Source organism: Alosa alosa, chromosome 11 (genome assembly GCF_017589495.1).
Source record: "Alosa alosa isolate M-15738 ecotype Scorff River chromosome 11, AALO_Geno_1.1, whole genome shotgun sequence".
NCBI classification, from domain to species: Eukaryota; Metazoa; Chordata; class Actinopteri; order Clupeiformes; family Clupeidae; genus Alosa; species Alosa alosa.
In genome coordinates, this window is record NC_063199.1 from 9,579,838 (window position 1) to 9,597,799 (window position 17,962).

General features: G+C 44.4%; 2 protein-coding genes across 12 annotated transcripts in view; both read right to left on the reverse strand.

Moving 5' to 3' along the window:
• Positions 1-1,728: 1,728 nt before the first annotated feature.
• Positions 1,729-16,766, reverse strand: wt1a (WT1 transcription factor a). Of its 7 annotated transcripts, none has more exons than XM_048257433.1 (9): positions 15,709-16,766; positions 12,458-12,571; positions 10,784-10,886; positions 8,333-8,416; positions 5,970-6,069; positions 3,775-3,922; positions 3,584-3,673; positions 2,988-3,071; positions 1,729-2,691 (listed from the first exon to the last, which is right to left on the reverse strand). In XM_048257433.1, exons 1-9 carry the CDS (start codon positions 16,148-16,150, stop codon positions 2,570-2,572), a joined length of 1,287 nt encoding a protein of 428 aa, XP_048113390.1. In that variant the 5' UTR covers positions 16,151-16,766; the 3' UTR covers positions 1,729-2,569. The 7 variants fall into 7 exon arrangements, with proteins under 7 accessions (XP_048113390.1, XP_048113389.1, XP_048113388.1 ...); XM_048257432.1 differs by having other exon boundaries at positions 2,979-3,071; positions 15,709-16,764; XM_048257431.1 differs by having other exon boundaries at positions 12,458-12,601; positions 15,709-16,764.
• Positions 16,166-17,962, reverse strand: part of LOC125303598 — a 30,617-nt gene continuing 28,820 nt past the window's right edge. For all 5 annotated transcript variants that reach the window (XM_048257426.1, XM_048257427.1, XM_048257423.1 and 2 more), the window contains one exon: positions 16,166-16,301. In XM_048257426.1, the coding sequence (XP_048113383.1) occupies positions 16,245-16,301 (57 nt within the window). In that variant the 3' untranslated portion in view covers positions 16,166-16,244. The remainder of the gene's footprint in view (positions 16,302-17,962) is intronic.

The window sequence follows — 17,962 nt, forward strand, 5'->3', positions numbered from 1 at the left end:
CACATACTGTTAACATCACACCACAACACCCCCCACCCCACCCCACCCCCCCACACACACACACACACACACACACACAGGCAGAGACACATTCATGCACATGCCCACGTCTACACCCTCACACATATTCACTTACATCAACTTTATGCACATATACACAAATCACAAATGCATACGCACACAGGGAGATGTGCAGTCAGGCTTACACATACACTTAGAGTCAAGCACACACAATTCAGTGGGAATAAAACTACTGCAGGATTCTTTTGTGAAAGGGTACTCTTTACAAATAGTAATATGAGTTCGGTCTCTCATGTAGGCATTGCACTGTGTGGTAGACAGAGCAAAAGTGGAGGCCTCCTAAGATGATCCTGTCAGCTGAAGACCAATGATAGTGCTATCAGGTGCATGTAGGATTCAGGAGCAGTGGGTAGATCACAGGGCATCATCCACCTCCATATCAGACCACCTATCTCCAGCAAGGGCTTAGGCCTGATAGACTCGGTCACCGTCAGAAGCCACAGTCATGTAAGAATCAGGTAACGATCTCAATGACATCAAAGGAAAGAAGTTAAAGTTAAAATTGACTGATATTTAGCAGACACTTTCATCCAAACCGACACAGACTCACAACAGTGGGGGGAATCAAACCCCGATCGACTGATTGTAAGGCGGTGATGTTACCACCGCTCCACCACCACACCCACAAACAGATAGAGGTAATAAACATTAAACAATAACAATAAACAACAAAATAAAGTAATATCCCAGACAGTAATATTCCAGACAAATTACACTTCCAGTTCTGAGAATCAGACCTTTTCCTTTTCCGTTGAGACTCAAATCATAAAATGAACCAACACCCCCGACCCCCTCGCCCCTCATCCTAAGCATTGTAAAGTTGACTGAACTGGAGTTACAAAAAGCAGCCACCTCGCTTCAAAGGCCAAGCAGCTGAAATCTGGGACCGAGATTAAGCCCTGTCACTCTGACATATAGCGGGGGGTTTTTGCATGAGTAATGGGGTGGAGAGTCGGGCTGATTTACACAGCGTCCGAGCCAAGCAAATTGTTAAGAAGTAGATTTCCACCACAATATCCACCCCAGATCATGATGAAATGCCATCAGATAACATTTTACGCTTTGGAACCAGTACTTTTAAAAAACAAATAGTGGAGTGTGAAATTGGAGCTCTCAGTCATATTCTAATTTTCTCTAAACATTTTTGTTGAGACTCAATTTCAAAGACAAACGATGAGGGAAATGAGAAGCCATGTATTGTTGGGCGGGGGAAAACAAGAGTGCAACAGAGTGCTGTCCTATGTGAGCTCTGTGATTAAAAAAGTGGACTACAGATGAACGTTTTTGTTTGTTTTACTTTTACTTTTTTTTTTACTTCTTCGCCATGCTTTCCCCTCCCACTGGAGGCTTAGGAATTTGAAGAAGAATGTGTTCAGAGATAAAGAAAACAGCCAGCCTTACAGTGCTGACTATTCCTACACAGTCCTCAGTGAGTGTTCAACAATCCTGACGTGTGTGTGTGTGTGTGTGTGTGTGCGTGTGTGTGTCTGTGTGTGTGACCTTCCCCACAGAGATGGCTGTCCAGAGAAATTGAGAGGGGCCAGGACCTGGGTTAGGTTTCTCTGTGGTCAACAAGCGATCTGCTCAAGCATCAACACTGGCTCACTGTCACCCTACACACCACCAACCCCCCTCAAAAAAACTCAGTTCAACTTCAACAAGTCTTTAATTCAAAGCTCAGTGGAGGGAAACCAATAACACGGTTGTCATATACCTTAAAAGCAAAAAAGGAAGGTTGTAATAATAAAAAAGGCAGCACTGATATGTGCTTCCCAAAGACAAAATATGAATGACCATAATAACAAGAATGCTTAAATTATACAGTTATGAAATATACCTTTTACGGTATTTCCTGGACCCTTCAAAATACTTTTTACAAGTATTAGAATCATATTTCCAATAATCACATGTCTGTTTTCCCATTAATCTGTGAAACGCCACTATTATGTACAACTTCAGATATCACAGCCATTGGATCACAAAGCCAGTGCGACCAAATCATAATTTAATATCAGAGCATATTTACAAACACCAGAGAAGAGCTTCAGTAAAGAAAGTCTTATGGTTCTAACACAAATAAGAGCTGTACTGTGAACTTTTCAAATCTGAGTGACAACAAATGGAGCCTTGAAAAATAACACGCCTGACAACTAAAATAGAGCGAGAAATTCCTCCTAAAAACTTTTGTTGATAAAAAAATAATAATAAATTACACTGAAAATGAAAATTCACATCTAAAGAGTAACAACAACTCAAAGATGCTAATGGAGTTTCCTCATTTTCAAAATGGCCGCCCTCTTGTCTGACGCTATAGTGCTAGAAGCTTCTGAGCTTGCTCATGAGCTCCAGTAGGGGGCGCTATACATGCAGGTGAGGGGCTGCTGGCTGACTCTCCTGCTTTGGTCCTGTGGAGATAGAGGCCCTGTCTTGCCAGGTCTGTGGGCAGCTCGACTGGAGCTTGCAGCAGGCATTAGCTCAGAGGCGAGCCTCAGATGGCCAGCTGCAGTTTGGTCAGGTTCCTCTGATGCATATTGTGGTGCCGGACGAGCTCGTCAGACCGGGCAAATTTCTTCTGGCAATTGGGCCACCTACAGTTGAAAGGTTTCTCACCTGACAGGAGGACAGGAAGAGAGAGGGAGTATTTCACTATACAAGTCCATTGTGCAATATTTAGGAAAGAATTGGAGGAGAAATAGTGTCAAATAAAAATTGATATTAAAATTGTATATTTTATTGGTTGTAAAGAACTGTGGGAACAGGTCAAAACAAAGTAGCTCAGTGCTACCCAAATAATCTTTACTTGTACTTACAACATATTTGTTTTTATTCTTTAGTTTTATGTACCAGAGAAAGAGAAAAAGAGAAGTAAAATGTGGAAAAATAAAAGTTTTACGCACTTGTTTTACCTGTATGAGTCCGGGTGTGGGTCTTAAGATGGTCAGACCGTGAAAACTTTCTCTGACACGTCTCGCACTGGAACGGTTTAACTCCTACACAGACACATATACATACATACATGGAGAGAGAAACAGAAAACGGTGGATGCCAGGAGGGAAGCCATTCCAGGAGACGCCAGAGTGGAGCCACTTCCTGCTACAGCATGCTAATGCTAACACTAATGCTAACATCAATGCAACATCGCAAACAGCACGATGGGAACACTATGGAGGTCTATTTTCAGTTTTGCATTGTTCACAACTGAGAAGCCATCGCTGAGCTGAACCCAGGGAGTCTTTTAAATGTTCTATATAGAACTGTTGAAGGTACTTCAACAAATGGTTCTGATTGAAATCTTTCTGAGTGGAATCTGAGTGGAATCTTTAAAAGTTCTCCCAAGGAACCTTCTCCTAAGGTGCTATAAGTTTTTTTTTTTTTTTTAGGTGGGGTGAGTGGTTAGGCACACAAACATTCTCATGCAGGTTGAAGCAGGTAGTGAAATGGAGAGTGCAAAAGGCAGATACTTAGAGAGGCAAAATGAATGGGAAGGGCCGAGACTCCAAACCTGTGTGCCTTCGCTGGTGTCTCTTCAGCTGGTCTGACCTGGAGAACCTCCTTCCGCAGTCTGTGAAGTCACACTGGTAGGGTTTTTCGCCTGATGAATAGAGCAGGATCAGCGGTGAGGGGTTTGCTGAGTATAAGTGAGGAAGTAGGCCTTCAAGATCACTGGTGACTTACTCTCTTCCCAATCCTTACCTGTGTGCTTGCGGCTGTGCATCTGAAGGTGGGAGAGTTTGAAGTAGCGCTTGTTACAGCCGGGGTAGGCGCACATGAATGGCCTCTTCTCGTTGGTCTCTGATGAGCGTACAATGGCCGGGGTGATGCCAGGCACTCTGCGGACATCCTAACAAGACAGGGGCCACCCACGTGAACACGCTGGCATTTCACCCAAGAACAAACTAGGTGACATTTCACGACTCAAACTGGTTCTCACAGAGTGGTTACAGTGTAGCAGTAGCTCAAGGCCATGGCCATTTGTCTCAGAGGGCCAGGGTGGAGCTTATTGACCGTAAATATCTCTGGGAAGCATTCCCATCCATAGCAACACACCTAACACCTTCTTGACTGACTTGCTTGGTAACCTACATTCATTTGCTACAATGAAGTAGCTTCTAAGCAGCTGCCTGAATCCAGATGAGAACTGGCATGTGGCCTGTACAAAAACCAGACTGTGATTTGGAGTAAGATGCTGCATTAGATAAGCATAGATAAATGAATCAAATTAGATTTACTTCACAGCCTTGCAAAGAAAGCTATTTACACAAGAGAGTCGCTGTTTTTCAGCATTTTGCATTTTTTAGCAACTCCACAGGCTTGATTGAACTGCTCTCTTTGGGCACCATGTGATTAAAAGAAACCTTAACCCCAACCCTAACCCTTAGCCCCTAAACCTCTCCAAGGAACACCTCACTAAGGAACGGGTCTGGCCCTGGGCGGTGCCAGATCAAGCCAGGCCTCTTCCAGCTGGTACTTGAGTGGATGTCACAGAGAACAGACTGCCCATAAAAGGGTTCTTGAACTCAACACAGGGTCCTTCCGCAGAGGACAAATGAACAACCCAATTCTCCGTAAGTGTGCGTTTAATAGATTATCATTTGGAGGGTGGGAGGCCTAATTATATTGGAATTAGCTGTGATCACGCAGATTAAGCCTGGCCTCTGATTTACTATGTAAATGTTGGCTGTTAGTCACAGGCACTGCACAGACCCTATTAGAGATCTGCGCCAATCTACCCCAGCCACCACCACCCACCCCCACCCTATCCCACCCCCACCCTCTCCTCTCCCAGACCCCTCTGTCCCATCTGCTCCTCATTAGCCTGTGCTTAGCATAATGACGTTTCTGGACACCGCCACGGTAATTAATGTATGTTAAGTGCTATTGATAAGTAAATTACTTAAAGTGTTTTACGGCTGTTCCCGTCTCATCTTATCTATCCCATGGGGCTGATAACACCCAACAGTCAGGGCACACTGTCTACCCAAATTCTCCGAGAGCTCCGAGCTCTCTGTGGGAGCAAAGTCAAGTCTAAACACAGGTTATCTGGCAAAGGCATGTAGTTTTACAAGGGGACAGATCTTTCAATTGCTTCTTGAGTAGACCCCAACATATTTAACATGTGATGTGCGTTATTTAGTCGGATTCTTTCTGAAACAATAAGGGGACAGAAACCTGGAAACGTTGAGGAAAAACATCCTCGTCTGAACGAGTGGAACAGCTCTGGACTATCTCTGCTCGCAGTGCTTTCAAGCCTCTGGCGGACATTAATTAGGAGCTAATGATTTATTAGTGCAGGCCCGGGTATGGAAACTGTATCTTTATTGCTAATGGAGCTCTTGAAAGTGATTCTTCTTCCCTTTTCATCCCAAAATACCTTCTAAATGTTTCAAGCCCTGCTTCCTCTCACGTAACAATTTCATTGCATCAGCCTTTTTTTACTTTCCTCTTCTTTCTTTCTTTCTTTCTTTCTTTCTTTCTTTTGTTCTTTCTTTCTTTCTCCCATCTCTTCCTTCCTTCATTTTTTTCTTTCTTTCTTTCATTTTTCTTCTTCCATTCCTTTCTTCCTGTTCTTTTCTTTCCTTTGTCTTCATCACCCTATCTCACTTTCACGTCTGCACCCTCAGTGTTGGTGGAGCCTGCCCTGGGCATTCTAGTGTGCTGAGCGTGCACGCCATCTCCGTCTGCAGAGGCCCGTGCCTCTCTGTTGGCACTCTTGTCCTGACCTTGGCCCTCAAGCTTGCAGTAGCAGGAGCTGGAGTGTGCAGGCAAGCGCCGGCCCCAGCATGAACTCTCTCTGCGGCAGCAACCCCCACTACCCCCCCACCATTCCCCTCCATCTCCCCCTCCACCTCCATCCAACCTCCACCCCCACAGAGTGAGCGAGGACTGACCTGGAGGCCTCGGAAGACGCCGTGCGTGTGGAAGCGGTACTGCGTGCTGCAGCTGTACACCATGGGCGTGCTCGGGTCGCTCTCGTAACCCGCTGCGTGGCTGTGGAGGCGACAGGACGGCTCAGTTTTAAGACAGGCAGCGAGAAGATTATCACACCAAAAAAAATCTGTTTAATGAGGCATGCAATTGAAAGTAAAGCAGTGATCAAATGCACCAGTGCACAGCATAGCATTCAAGGATATCTTGTGTTACTACAATGCAATTTTAAACAGAGTATCAATAACAATGGCTTAACATAAAACCAAACCAGTTTACTGTTCCTACATCTGTCACTAAATAGTTGAATTGTGTTTAGATGACACATGCCGTACAAACGCAATCCCTCAGTAAAGTTTAAGGGTAAAAAGAAACCCTGTAATTCAGTTTGACAGTGGGGCAAATTGCTCTCTGCTCTTTAGTGCCATATATCCAGCTCTGAAATCCCAGGTAGGGGCCCAGAATGACAAGATGAATGGGGAACTGTGTACCGCCCTCAGATTTATCCGCGAGTCTGAGTGCTCACCTCGTAGTCCCCAAACAGTGACCCTGGATTAGCGCACGTCTCCCTCCCCTCGGCATGCTGTGCAGCCTCTCCTCCGCCGAGGTCGCGGCGGCGCGGGAGAGTCGGGGAGGGAGACAGCCGTAATGCCGACAGACAGCTCCACTCAGATTCAGTTCAGCCCAGCTCACAATTGACGGTATACGGCACAGAGCGTCGGACTTGTGGCCAAGGGCTTTCAACATCGTCATTCAAAAAGAAAGAGAAATTGAGTGATAAGCTAATATCGCATAGTTTTGATGTTTTTAGGTTAGTTGCCTGTTTTGTGCGAAACTTATTTTTTGATCAGTCTTAGGATTCCTCTGAAAATGTGTGTTTTATCAATGTTGGAATTCCTGTCTGTGGTACTGTGTTCAAACATTTAGAGATTTACTTAATGTTTTGGATGGTAGGAGGGGCAGGATTTGTGTCCCTTTCGATCATAGATGAAAAAAATAAAATAAAACAACTTTGTCTGCGATGCATAAAGCCCCCTTTGTCTCCTCGCCGTGCGCTGTAAGACACCCAGACTAGGGGGACAGTGCAGACAGCATCCTGTGATAAATCTCCCTACAGTTCCTTCATTCACTGGCTCGTAGTGGCTGTGCGGTTGCACTGGGCTTTGGCCCTGGGCTCCTGAGTCCTCCTGGCCTTGGGATCCAGGCACTGCCGCTGGGTGCTAAAGGTGGAGGGAAGGAGGGTAGGGGGGGTTGCCGGCACTCGGCTGGAGGAGAACCAGAGGAATCAGGAATCAGAGCTCTGGCTGTGATCTCCTCCTCATGCGGAGATGGGCCCCTGTGAGTCTGATTTTCCACAGACTGGCCTCTTGTCGCACTCACACTCGCATTTAGCAGCGGATTAATCATCCAGTCGCCCCTTTTCTGTCTCGGCATGTTTTTTTTTTGTTTTTATTCATTTTTTCTTTCTTTAATGGAACGGGAGGGAAGGGGAGGGGAGGGTGAGGCACAAGGGTCACAGTCTCTCTGGAGATGGGCGCACACAGTCGTGGCGCGGCGCACCGAACGGGATGGCGGGCCCAGCTCCAAGGGGTCGGGTCGTCCTATTGTATAAGCCAGGCTACTTCCACCAGCTCCCGGCCAAGAGAGACCCCCTTTTCCTACGCTCCCGTCTCCCGGCCTGGTCAAGGTTGACACGCCGCGCTGGGAAATATACGACAGGATACATTTCCCCCCCAGCAGACAAAACAGACAGACAGACACACACACACACACACACACACACACACACTCATACACACACAAACACACACACACACTGACTGCACATGACCCCTAACATGAACATGGAAGCAGACAAGTCGAGGTGACAGGCCTAAGTCTCAAATTTAGACCTTTTGTAGTTGCATTATGCAACCATTACAAAGAAGGCAAGCATTCCAGGTTAATCCTTCAAACTTTGTCAAGGACATTATGACAGCTGTTTTCTTCATTAAATGGATTGACAAAAACTATTTTCGCTATTTTAAACTATTTACATTAGGCTATTGCACTGTTCACCCAGCACTTGCCTAACCACAATTATTAAAAAATGCATTTTCATTTGCATTTAGTGGTATGTCAATATACCATATTTCTGCCCATAAACGGAATGGCAGCCCTAATCTATCATGCGATGCACATAGTGAGTGACTGGTCAAATGTGTGATTTAATAAAGGGGAGCTGTCGGGCCCACTACTATTCTGTGGCCATCGCAAAGATGGATGGCTGCTAATCCAGACCAAAGAGGAATTTCTCAGATGACAGGAGTGGGTCACGTTGACATACCTCTTAATGGTAGAAGCCAGCGTGTTAACAGGGTTCCATCCCATGCATTCCAGCTGAGATGCCATTTGGTATAAATTATCGCTGCTGGGGATTCAAACAAATAGAAAGACGGCTTTAAGAAAAAAAGTATTAATTTCCCTCTAACTCTGGCAGCGGGAGACATCTCTATTTAAAAAACAGTAACACAGAGAGAAGAAAAGAAAGCTAAATCTCTATGGGAGTCAGAGCTATGATTGAAAAATGTCCCAGTCCCCCTTCCCTATTTTGACTGACAACGGCTAATGAATGTGTTATGCACCAAGAAGCTGCCCAGGCTCAACAGCGTGGTCATCGGTTAATCAAACAGGGAGGCAGCGCGTCCCTTAGACACCATACGTGCCCATACGTTATTAAAAATGTAAAAAAAAAAAAAAACAGAACTATGCCAGACCCTGGGGCCATCCATTCTTTAACCTGCCAGGTGCTTACCCAAACACATAGCTGAGATTTATACGCTGCGCCCCTGACACTCCGGTGTTTCATCACAACGCCAGTGGACGGGGCACTGGGCAGCTGTGGTGCCTGGTACAACTCTGAACAGAGGAGAGGAGCGCAGAGGAGAGGAGAGTAAAGGAGAGGAGAGGGGAGCTGAGCTAACGGCCTTAGCTAACTGTCCTCTTCAGGCTCTCTCAAACAAACGGTGCTCAACCGAGACCCCCTCACCCCATTAGAGCGCTACCGGAGCTGAATTTAGAGCAAACCACTGGTGGGCTCCCGGTGACCCACGTAACAGTGTGCAGGTGCAGATAATCCCCTTGCTTTTTGACAATGTGTACACGAAAAGAAACATTAGAGGTCTGATTTATACGCGCACACTCACCCCAGGGATTTATCCTGAAAGGTGCAGGCTAATTTGGCCAAGATGCTTCTGTTTACTGTAAGATACTGCATGGTAGTTGCTCAATTCACTATTCAGTTTTTTCTTTCTGGGAACTGTGCAGACGGTTGACAGTCCTGCGAAGGGTATTTGGCCATGGTTTTGTTTTTGTTTGGCTTAGCCTTCTAGATATCTGCCTTTCCGAGTTTGGAGTGGAGCAGTAACCTGTGTTGAGCTGGAGGTTTTGATAAGTGGACATGTTTTTATTCCATCCAGGCCCCCATCCGTCGGGGCTAAAAACGGCAGCGCTGCCTCTGGTCTCTGTAAATACAGTGCTGCTGGTACCAGGCGTCCGATTAGAGAGCGGCCTGCGGAGCTTTTGATTTGAGCCTTCCCAGCTCCGGGGCTCTGCGGCAGATTATCAGGGCTGTTTATGACATTCGAAGAACCAAAAAGAAAGAGGACGAAAAGAGGAAAAGAAGAAAAAAAACCAAAGAAGAGACTAGAAAACTGACTGCTGCAGCACATGGGCTGAGCATTACCAAACTCTCCCACTCTGGCTTTCTTTCTTTCTTTCTTTCTTTTGCCACCCCTCCCTTTCTCTCTTTTGTGCGCTCTCTCCGTCTTCCCCTTATCGACGTGAACTCTGTTATTTTGAATCGGTGTATTCTCCCCAAAGTGAAAAAAGAGAGCACGATACGTCGAATACATGCGAGGAATGCGAGTTCATTTTGAGTCATCTCAGGCATATGAGTGAGTAAACAGCCCTGTGAAGTTTTGCTGGATTGGACTTTCTTCTTCCTCCTCCTCCTCTTCCTCCTCCTCCGTCCAGCCATTTTATCTGAATGAGGAATTCCAAACTGGTAAAACAGAGTGGAAACTGGTAGTGGATTACAAGCGTTTATTTTGGCCAGTTGCGTTCTGCTGTGTGGCCCCCCTGACCTCCGATAAGACAGGACTGTAATGGATACAGCTGGACTGCGCCGTGCTTGGGGCTATCAATTATAATTATGTCCGTTTACAACACAGCGCTCAGCAGTTTATGAGCGCAACGGGGAAGTCCAGCACACTGAGCTCACAAGTGTGTTTGAACACAAAAAAAGCATCGGTCACTCAGACAACATGCAAATGCCTGAGCCTGTGATGCCAGAGATTAGCACTGGCCGTTTTTGGGGAGAGCGTGCACAGTTCAACCGTCCCTTTCCTCTCCTTTGCTTCTCCGGAAGCATGGCGATGTAGACAATGGCACCATGACATCTGAGAGGGCGGAGGCCCTTACACATTGACCATTGTCTTGGCCTGACCACAGCGCAGGGTCATTTGCCCAAATGGCTACACTGGAGTGGAGCTGAACATCCTGTTTAACCTTGCCAACCTTCTCTGAGTAGGGTTCATAACCATATAGATATGTGTATACTTTCTCTTTCTGTTCACAAACAGAACACTGCTTCAGCCAGTGCTCCAGTAGTGCTATATTTAAGCCTCTTGGGCAGAAAAGCCCAATGGGAATCCACAACACCTTCAGGGATGGTGTTTGGGATATTTGGGAAACAGGGTAGTAAAGAGAGGATGTACTGTGTGCTCCAGGTGCCTACCTGTTGTAAGGGTTCCTCAAGAGCAGTGCTTGACTGCCCCCACAACTGTCTGAAGGTGTGTGACAACCATACACTGGGGGAGGAACAGGATACTGCTGTTCACCTACACACACACACACACACACACACACACACACACACACACACACACACAGAGAGAGAGAGAGAGAGAGAGAGAGAGAGAGAGAGAGATGAGCTAAATGCACTAGATGAAGATGAAGTTTCAAACAAAGGAGCCAAAGACATTGCAACTTTATCAAACAGTACTGCTCTGTGTATTTAGGTCAGGGTTATAAAGCAAAGCGGTAATGTGGAAACACCACAGTCTATCTAACACTGCAGTCTATCTAAACGGCTTACAGTTAGTTATTTGTCTCGAACACATCTCGGTAAAAGGCTGTAGCAAACTGTAGCACTATGGCTGACTAAAATGACGAGTTAGCTCACAGCTGTGTTCTGCAGCGATAATGAAGGTATTTATAACTATTATCCAAACACTCAGAAGAATCACATGCCACTCTCCATTCCAGGGGGTTCCCAAATAGCCCAGTTTGCTTTAAAGCTACTCTGCACTCAAGCAGACATTTTCTTTTATAAATGCCTTTTTAATGTGAAAGCTACACAGAGAGCGCCGACCCCTTTCCTCGCGTTTCAGCCCTTTCCCGTAATTACCCTCAAGTGTTATTTAATCTCAAATTTATTCTCATTCTCAAAATCAGAATGGATGCGTGTTATCCTATTATAAGGTGACCAAGGGGGATACCATCATGCATCACCCCCCCGCCTCCCTTTTTTAAAAAAAAAAAGAAAAGAAAAAAAGAACAGACTGCTTGAGAAAAGAAAAAAAAACATAGTTGGCTGACAACTCTTGTGCTCTGTGCTCTAGTGTAGCAATAAGCACTGAGAGATGGGGTGAGGGTCTCTCTCTCTCTCTGTGTGTGTGTGTGTGTGTGTGTGTGTGTGTGTGTGTGTGTTTGTGTGTGTGTGTTTGGACACAACAACCTGTGAAATGTAGCCGCAGACACAGTGCCGTTATGAAAACAGCGAGCTCGTCTTTGAAGCTGTTAAGAAAACCGCCTCGCTTTCTTTATTGCAACATGCAAATGAAGGATCTGGACCTGGGCCTCCATCTGCACAACATTGTGAATCGGTCCCCTGACAGTTCTAGAACATTCCAAAAGGCCTCTAACTCTCGCACTGTCTCCAACGATCACTTCCAAAGATAGGCCCTAGAAAAGTCCCCGTGTACCCATGGTTGAGTCAGAGGCATGTAGGACAGGAGAATAGAGGCATGTAGGACAGGAGAGAATAGAGGCATGTAGGACAGGAGAATAGAGGCATGTAGGACAGGAGAGAATAGAGGCATGTAGGACAGGAGAGAATAGAGGCATGTAGGGCAGGAGAATAGAGGCATGTAGGACAGGAGAATAGAGGCATGTAGGACAGGAGAATATCTAATAAAGTTGTGGGCTGCAATGACGAAGCTTACCTAATTGTGACACATATATTCACACACATGCGTGCATGAACGCAAAACACAAACACACACACACACACACACACACACGATATATACACAAATTAAAATACATGAAAATAAATACAATACACAGAAAACATAAACATAAATACACACATACACATAGACAGGGCAGCAATTAAAATACAGTTTACCCATGTTGGTTGGCTGTGCAATGGAGTCCTCATGCTTGAAGGTGTGGTTGGCAAACTGTGATGGGTGGTGTGTTGGAGTGTGTCCGTAGTTGGTGGCTCCATCGAACGCATAACCTGTGTGGGGAACAGTCATCTCAATCAGCCCTGCGTACAAAAGGAATTCAGAAAAAGTCATACACAAGGAACTAAATTCATATCACACAGAACTAACTTTGTAAAGTGAAGAGAACCTATTTTGAAAAGAAAATAGAGTATTTTGTTTAGACTTGTAACATGTTGGTCAGAAAGTACATTTTTAAGAATATGCAGTGATCTAGCAACATTACTGTACCATAATGCTCTCTGTCTTAACCTTATCCTCAAGTTAACTTTAACCCTGAAACTGAAACCACACACATTATGGTAGGTATGAATTCATATGATATATTTACAAAAACAATGAGCTCATAAGCATGTGTTGTAATGTAAAGGGTCAGTGAAAATTCCAAGCGCATCCATCAAGGTGTTGACAGTGCCGCGAGACCCTTTTGTGGTTAATGGGTACACAACCCACCCATCCCCCTCAAAAACAACCACCACAGCCCCCTTCCCTGACTTGCTCCCCTGCCTCGGTGAAGCCCCACGGGGGGCGAGAACGAACGCACCCAGTGTGAAAACAAACCCTGGCAGGACACCGAAGGGGCCGACACCAGGTTTAGTGGGTGAGTCATGCCTCTCGCTGACCCGGAGTCTGCTGGCGACTCGTAAATCACCCTGCTCCTCACATGGACACCATTAATTACCCAGCACCACTCACTTTCTCCATCACAGCCAGAGAGGGGAAAAAAAACTCATTAAAGGCACCCATTTCTCTTCAGCTTAAGACTGAGAGGAGTCGGATGTGCTGGGAGATGAGATGTGGAGCCAGGCGGAGTTTGGGTGGAGGCATCTGGAGGTCTGCTCAGTGACCTGGCACACCCTGGGGTAAAGAGGCACAGAGGGTGCCCACTATGATGGTGGAGTTCTAAGTGCCTGGCACACCTTAGCCAATTCTGGGTTGGCAATACAGTGAGTGCAATGATGAACAACTTGGTAAAATATTTCACATGCGTTCATAGTTCCAAAGATTCTTTGAATTTTGTGTTTAGCTTTTCACATACACAATCATTAAACTGTTAGATATATCTACAAGTAACATCATTATATACCCATAATACTGTATCAGTTTTTTTCTTTTTTTTTAAATAGGGAACTCATGTGCGAGACACATCTGTTTATAAATGAATTTGCAATTTGCTTTTCTGTAGGCAGTTGTTTAATAGCAGCTGTTGCATGAGAGAGTGCAGATGATTTAAAATTACTTCTGGAGTGCTAGTTTATGAAGCATAAGCAAAATATTTATTAGGTTATTCATTCGTATTGGCTAAAGCTCTGTTTATATCAGGTTATTACATTAACAAACAATAAATACTTTAAGGAACTGTCTCATTTACTCTGATATAGTAACTGACATGTTATAAAGTAGTAATGATTAAATAACAACTACTATTTTATTTACAGACAATTTCGTCTTAACTATTCTTACCTCACACTTGCTCCTATTTGTGAAAGTGTACCCGTATTTATCAGACAAATGAAAAGGTCTGTATGAACAAATAATGTGATCCTTTTGTTTGTATTTTCGTCATTATAACCCCATACAGATTGAAAATAATATATTGTAATATTATATTACAAGTATTACAATACATTTTAAGTTATATATTGGACTAATACCATTTTGAAAACCTTGGGAAATATGTTTTGTATAATTTAAAAGCAATCATAAAATGAAACGAATACTGTTAATGGACAGAAAATAAAATAAACCTGAACATTCAAAAGATGCCCTTTCTCATATCAATGCTCCGCATAAATTCATAAAGCAGCCAATATTGAGAACATTACATTCTCAAAGGTGATCAAGTGGTTATGTCTGTTAAGATCATGCGGATCGCCAATATTGAGAACATTACATTCTCAAAGGTGATCAAGTGGTTATGTCTGTTAAGATCATGCGGACCCCGTTGTTACCGTCTACATTGTGTTTCCCACAACATAGTGAGCCCTTCACACATTTATTTGGACATTTCATACTATATTGGCTAATATACTATATCATCATTATAGACTAACAAGTTTGATATTTTGTATAACTCATTTTAGTATTTAAATTGGGAGCATTTTAGAACGAATAAGTACAGCAATTACTGCACAAGACTTACTGTATAAAAACTGACACTCAGCAATTGACTGGTTTGCTATAGCCACAAAACAGACACACACCCATAGGTCAGTGTGAAATATAAAACAAACAAAATATAAAACAAACTGACCTCTGCTTTCCTTTCAAAATCCAATTCAAACATCCACATCTATCATATTTAGACAAAATATTAGTTTAAATGCCTGGCACTTAATGCCTTAATATATTTAGTTAATTATTCTGGAAGGATTGTGTTCACTCACTTTTCCTACTCACTTACAACTTACTTAAGTCTGTAAATAGTAACAAATTCAGATGCATTAATATCTGCACTGTCCAGTCAACTAATATAGAATATATGTTTATTAATATGTTGTATGTTATATTAAACAACATGTTGGGTCAGAATTATTAGCTAAGTAACAAGACCAACTCTTATGGAATTAAAAATACTGTTAAAAATCTACATATTATAAACAGTAATTAAAACCTAGATTATGAGAGAAATTAATATGTAGTTTGATATTTAACATGAGCTGTTCTTTAATTAAACGGGAAAACTGTTAAACTCACAGAAGGCAATGAAGTGAGCAGGTACATGTATAAGGTAGAAAAACTCTCTAGTATTCAGGGGCAGTCAGGCAGATGACACTGGCTAAAGCTTGATTAGTCCAACCACTATACAGTAACATGGGAAATGATGAATCTTTGCAACTTTTGGACTGGCATCCTGACTAAAATAACCATGAAAGAAAAAGATAATCATTCTGCCAAGAGTAGGCCTATGCAACCGAGATACATACACACAAGCACACACAAACACACGCACACACAAACACACACACACACACACACACACACAAGTTCTTGATATCGTGTTTCAAATCAGCCAATGCCCAAACAGCCCATTTGAAACATTTGAAAAGTCACAATGTGTGCGTGTGTGTGTGTGTGTGTTTGTGTGTGCGTGTGTGTGTGTGAGAGAGAGAGAGAGAGAGAGAGAGAGAGAGCATTTTTGGACACTTACCCTGATTCCTGGAGGCAGGCTGAGCATCCATGCAGTTGGACAGGTAGGGCGTGTTGCTGAACATCCTGGGCTGAGTGGCCGTGGGCTGTGTGGGCGGCGGCGGCGGGGCCCCGAAGGCTCCGTAGCGGCAGGCCCCAGTGCCGGTGAACTGTCCCGAAAAGTGAACGGTGAAGGCGCTGATCCCGCAGTAGGGGTCCTCATGCGGGTCGGCCGCCGCACTCCAGCTGGGCTCCTCCTTGATGAAGGAGTGTGAGGGCAGGGAGCTGTAGGGGCCTCCGGCCGCCGGGTGGAAGTCTAGCACCGGGGCCCATTGAGGGGCGCTGCTGACCGGTAAGGGGGCACAGGTGGTCCCGTTGGCCGAGGACAGAGCAGGCATGGGAGGCGGCGGCGGAGGAGGCAGCAGGGTGTTGAGGTCACGCACGTCTGATCCCATGGTGGCCATTCGGGAAAAGCCGTCCGGAGGACAGAAGCGGGTCGCGAAGTGGGACCTGTCAATCAGCCAACCTGGATGTGACGGAAGTGAGCCTCTTCACGGATCACGATAAGAGGAGAAGACAATGTCTGGAGCAGATGTTGGCCTGGACTGATGGCACCTATCCAGCAACAATAAAGGAGAGAGAGACAGCGGCTTCAGATGAGAGTTCAGATCAGAGTTAAGTCCGACTGGGTCTCATGGTGATCAGCAAGGACCACAAGAAGAGAGTAGCCGTCTCCAGCAGACGCATCGGGTGAGGCAGACCGGACCGATCCGTGGAACAGTCAATCCTAGTCGAGGCGACGAGGCGATCCCAGTTAAGGCAGAGTTGGCGCTGCTCTGTGGTCTGTTTGGCTCCACTCTACTCTGCTCTTCACGGCACACGAGTGAATGAGCCAGAGAGCAAGAGTAAAAGAGTGGGAGTGGAAGAGAGGAGGAGGAGGAGGAGGAGGAGAGGAGAAGGAGTCAGCACTGGAGAGTAAGTGTGTCTGTTTTCTTTTGGGGAGCAGGAGAGGCGCCGATCTCAAACCCACAGAAGAGTGACGGAGGGAGGGAGGGAGAGAGAGGAGGAGCCAGAGGGGCCAGCGGGTGAGATGGATGAGAGCCCACTCCTCATTCATTTACTCTCTCTCTTTCTCTGCCTAGCTTTCACACACACACACACAGATGCACGCAAGTACACTCGCTCACACACAAGGTATTATTCTAATTTTAGTATAGTCATGCATGTGGGAGTGTTTATTCTGTAGGTGCTTTAAATTCAACTATATTAAAGTAAGAGTATTTTAGACAGCAAAGAGCACATTAAATGTATTACCCCTTTTTTTTACTTTCACATCATTTACAATGTTTTTTTTACAGTAAAATTAAAATATTATTTGCAAAGCATTAGGTTTAGCCTACTTATAGATACGTTTTTCTTTCGTTGTTTTGTGATTAAACTATTTATAATGTATTTTTCGATAAAATTGCAATAAACGGTAGATTACATTAGCTAACAACTCCTTGATGCGTTCTGCATTTAATTTCTGATCAATGTTTTAAATTAGGCTACATGATGGCATGGTCTTGTCTTGCTGCGTTTGGGAGCCACTGATCTATCGCACCTCATCATCATCAGCCCCATCTGCGTCCACCGTTCCGATGTTCTGCGTTTCGCCTGCAATTTGTTTGTAGGGGACGGGAGGGGTTTGCTTTCTGAGAAACAACACCTAGAGAGTTGAATGCTGACTAAAAATAGTTTTGACATAAATTGTGGGTATTATTAATGGTGGGCCCATGTAATAGGCGAATTTAGCAAATAGGCTAGGGTGTATTTAATAACTCAATTTAAATGAATAGACAAGGTGAAATCACAAAGACTCCGTGCTATATACATACCCAAAATTGTTAGGGAGACGTCGCAACATCGAAAGAGGCTTTACTATAGCTGTAAATTGCTAGAGATTATGGGACAATATTAAACACAGTTTTATAGAAAACAGAGACAGCTGCATGCACTTTCGTTCAAAAACTGGATGCAGGATCATACCATAAATAATAATGAGTATTACTAACATTATCACATTATTAACAAAATATATAAAGTTTATGAATTCTAAAATATGAAATAGAAACATATGATAAGAGCAGCAGAGAGGATAGCCACTGATGTGAATGATCAGTATTAAATATTACTGATGTCGTCAAGGTGGTGGAGGCCCTAAATCAAATCAATACTGTCATTCCTGGCCCATGCTCTGAAACAGCTCACACACGGAATGTATATGGAGAGCGATA

What these genes read in the sequence shown, in the direction of transcription:
- wt1a (XM_048257430.1), bottom strand. Translation starts at nt 16,150, where the DNA reads ATGGCCACCATGGGATCAGACGTGCGTGACCTCAACACCCTGCTGCCT. An exon ending in GCACAGCCGCAAGCACACAG is followed by an intron (nt 3,674 to 3,774) that starts GTAAGGATTGGG and finishes TCTATTCATCAG; the next exon opens with GCGAAAAACCCTACCAGTGT. An exon ending in ACACCAGCGAAGGCACACAG is followed by an intron (nt 3,072 to 3,583) that starts GTTTGGAGTCTC and finishes GTGTCTGTGTAG; the next exon opens with GAGTTAAACCGTTCCAGTGC.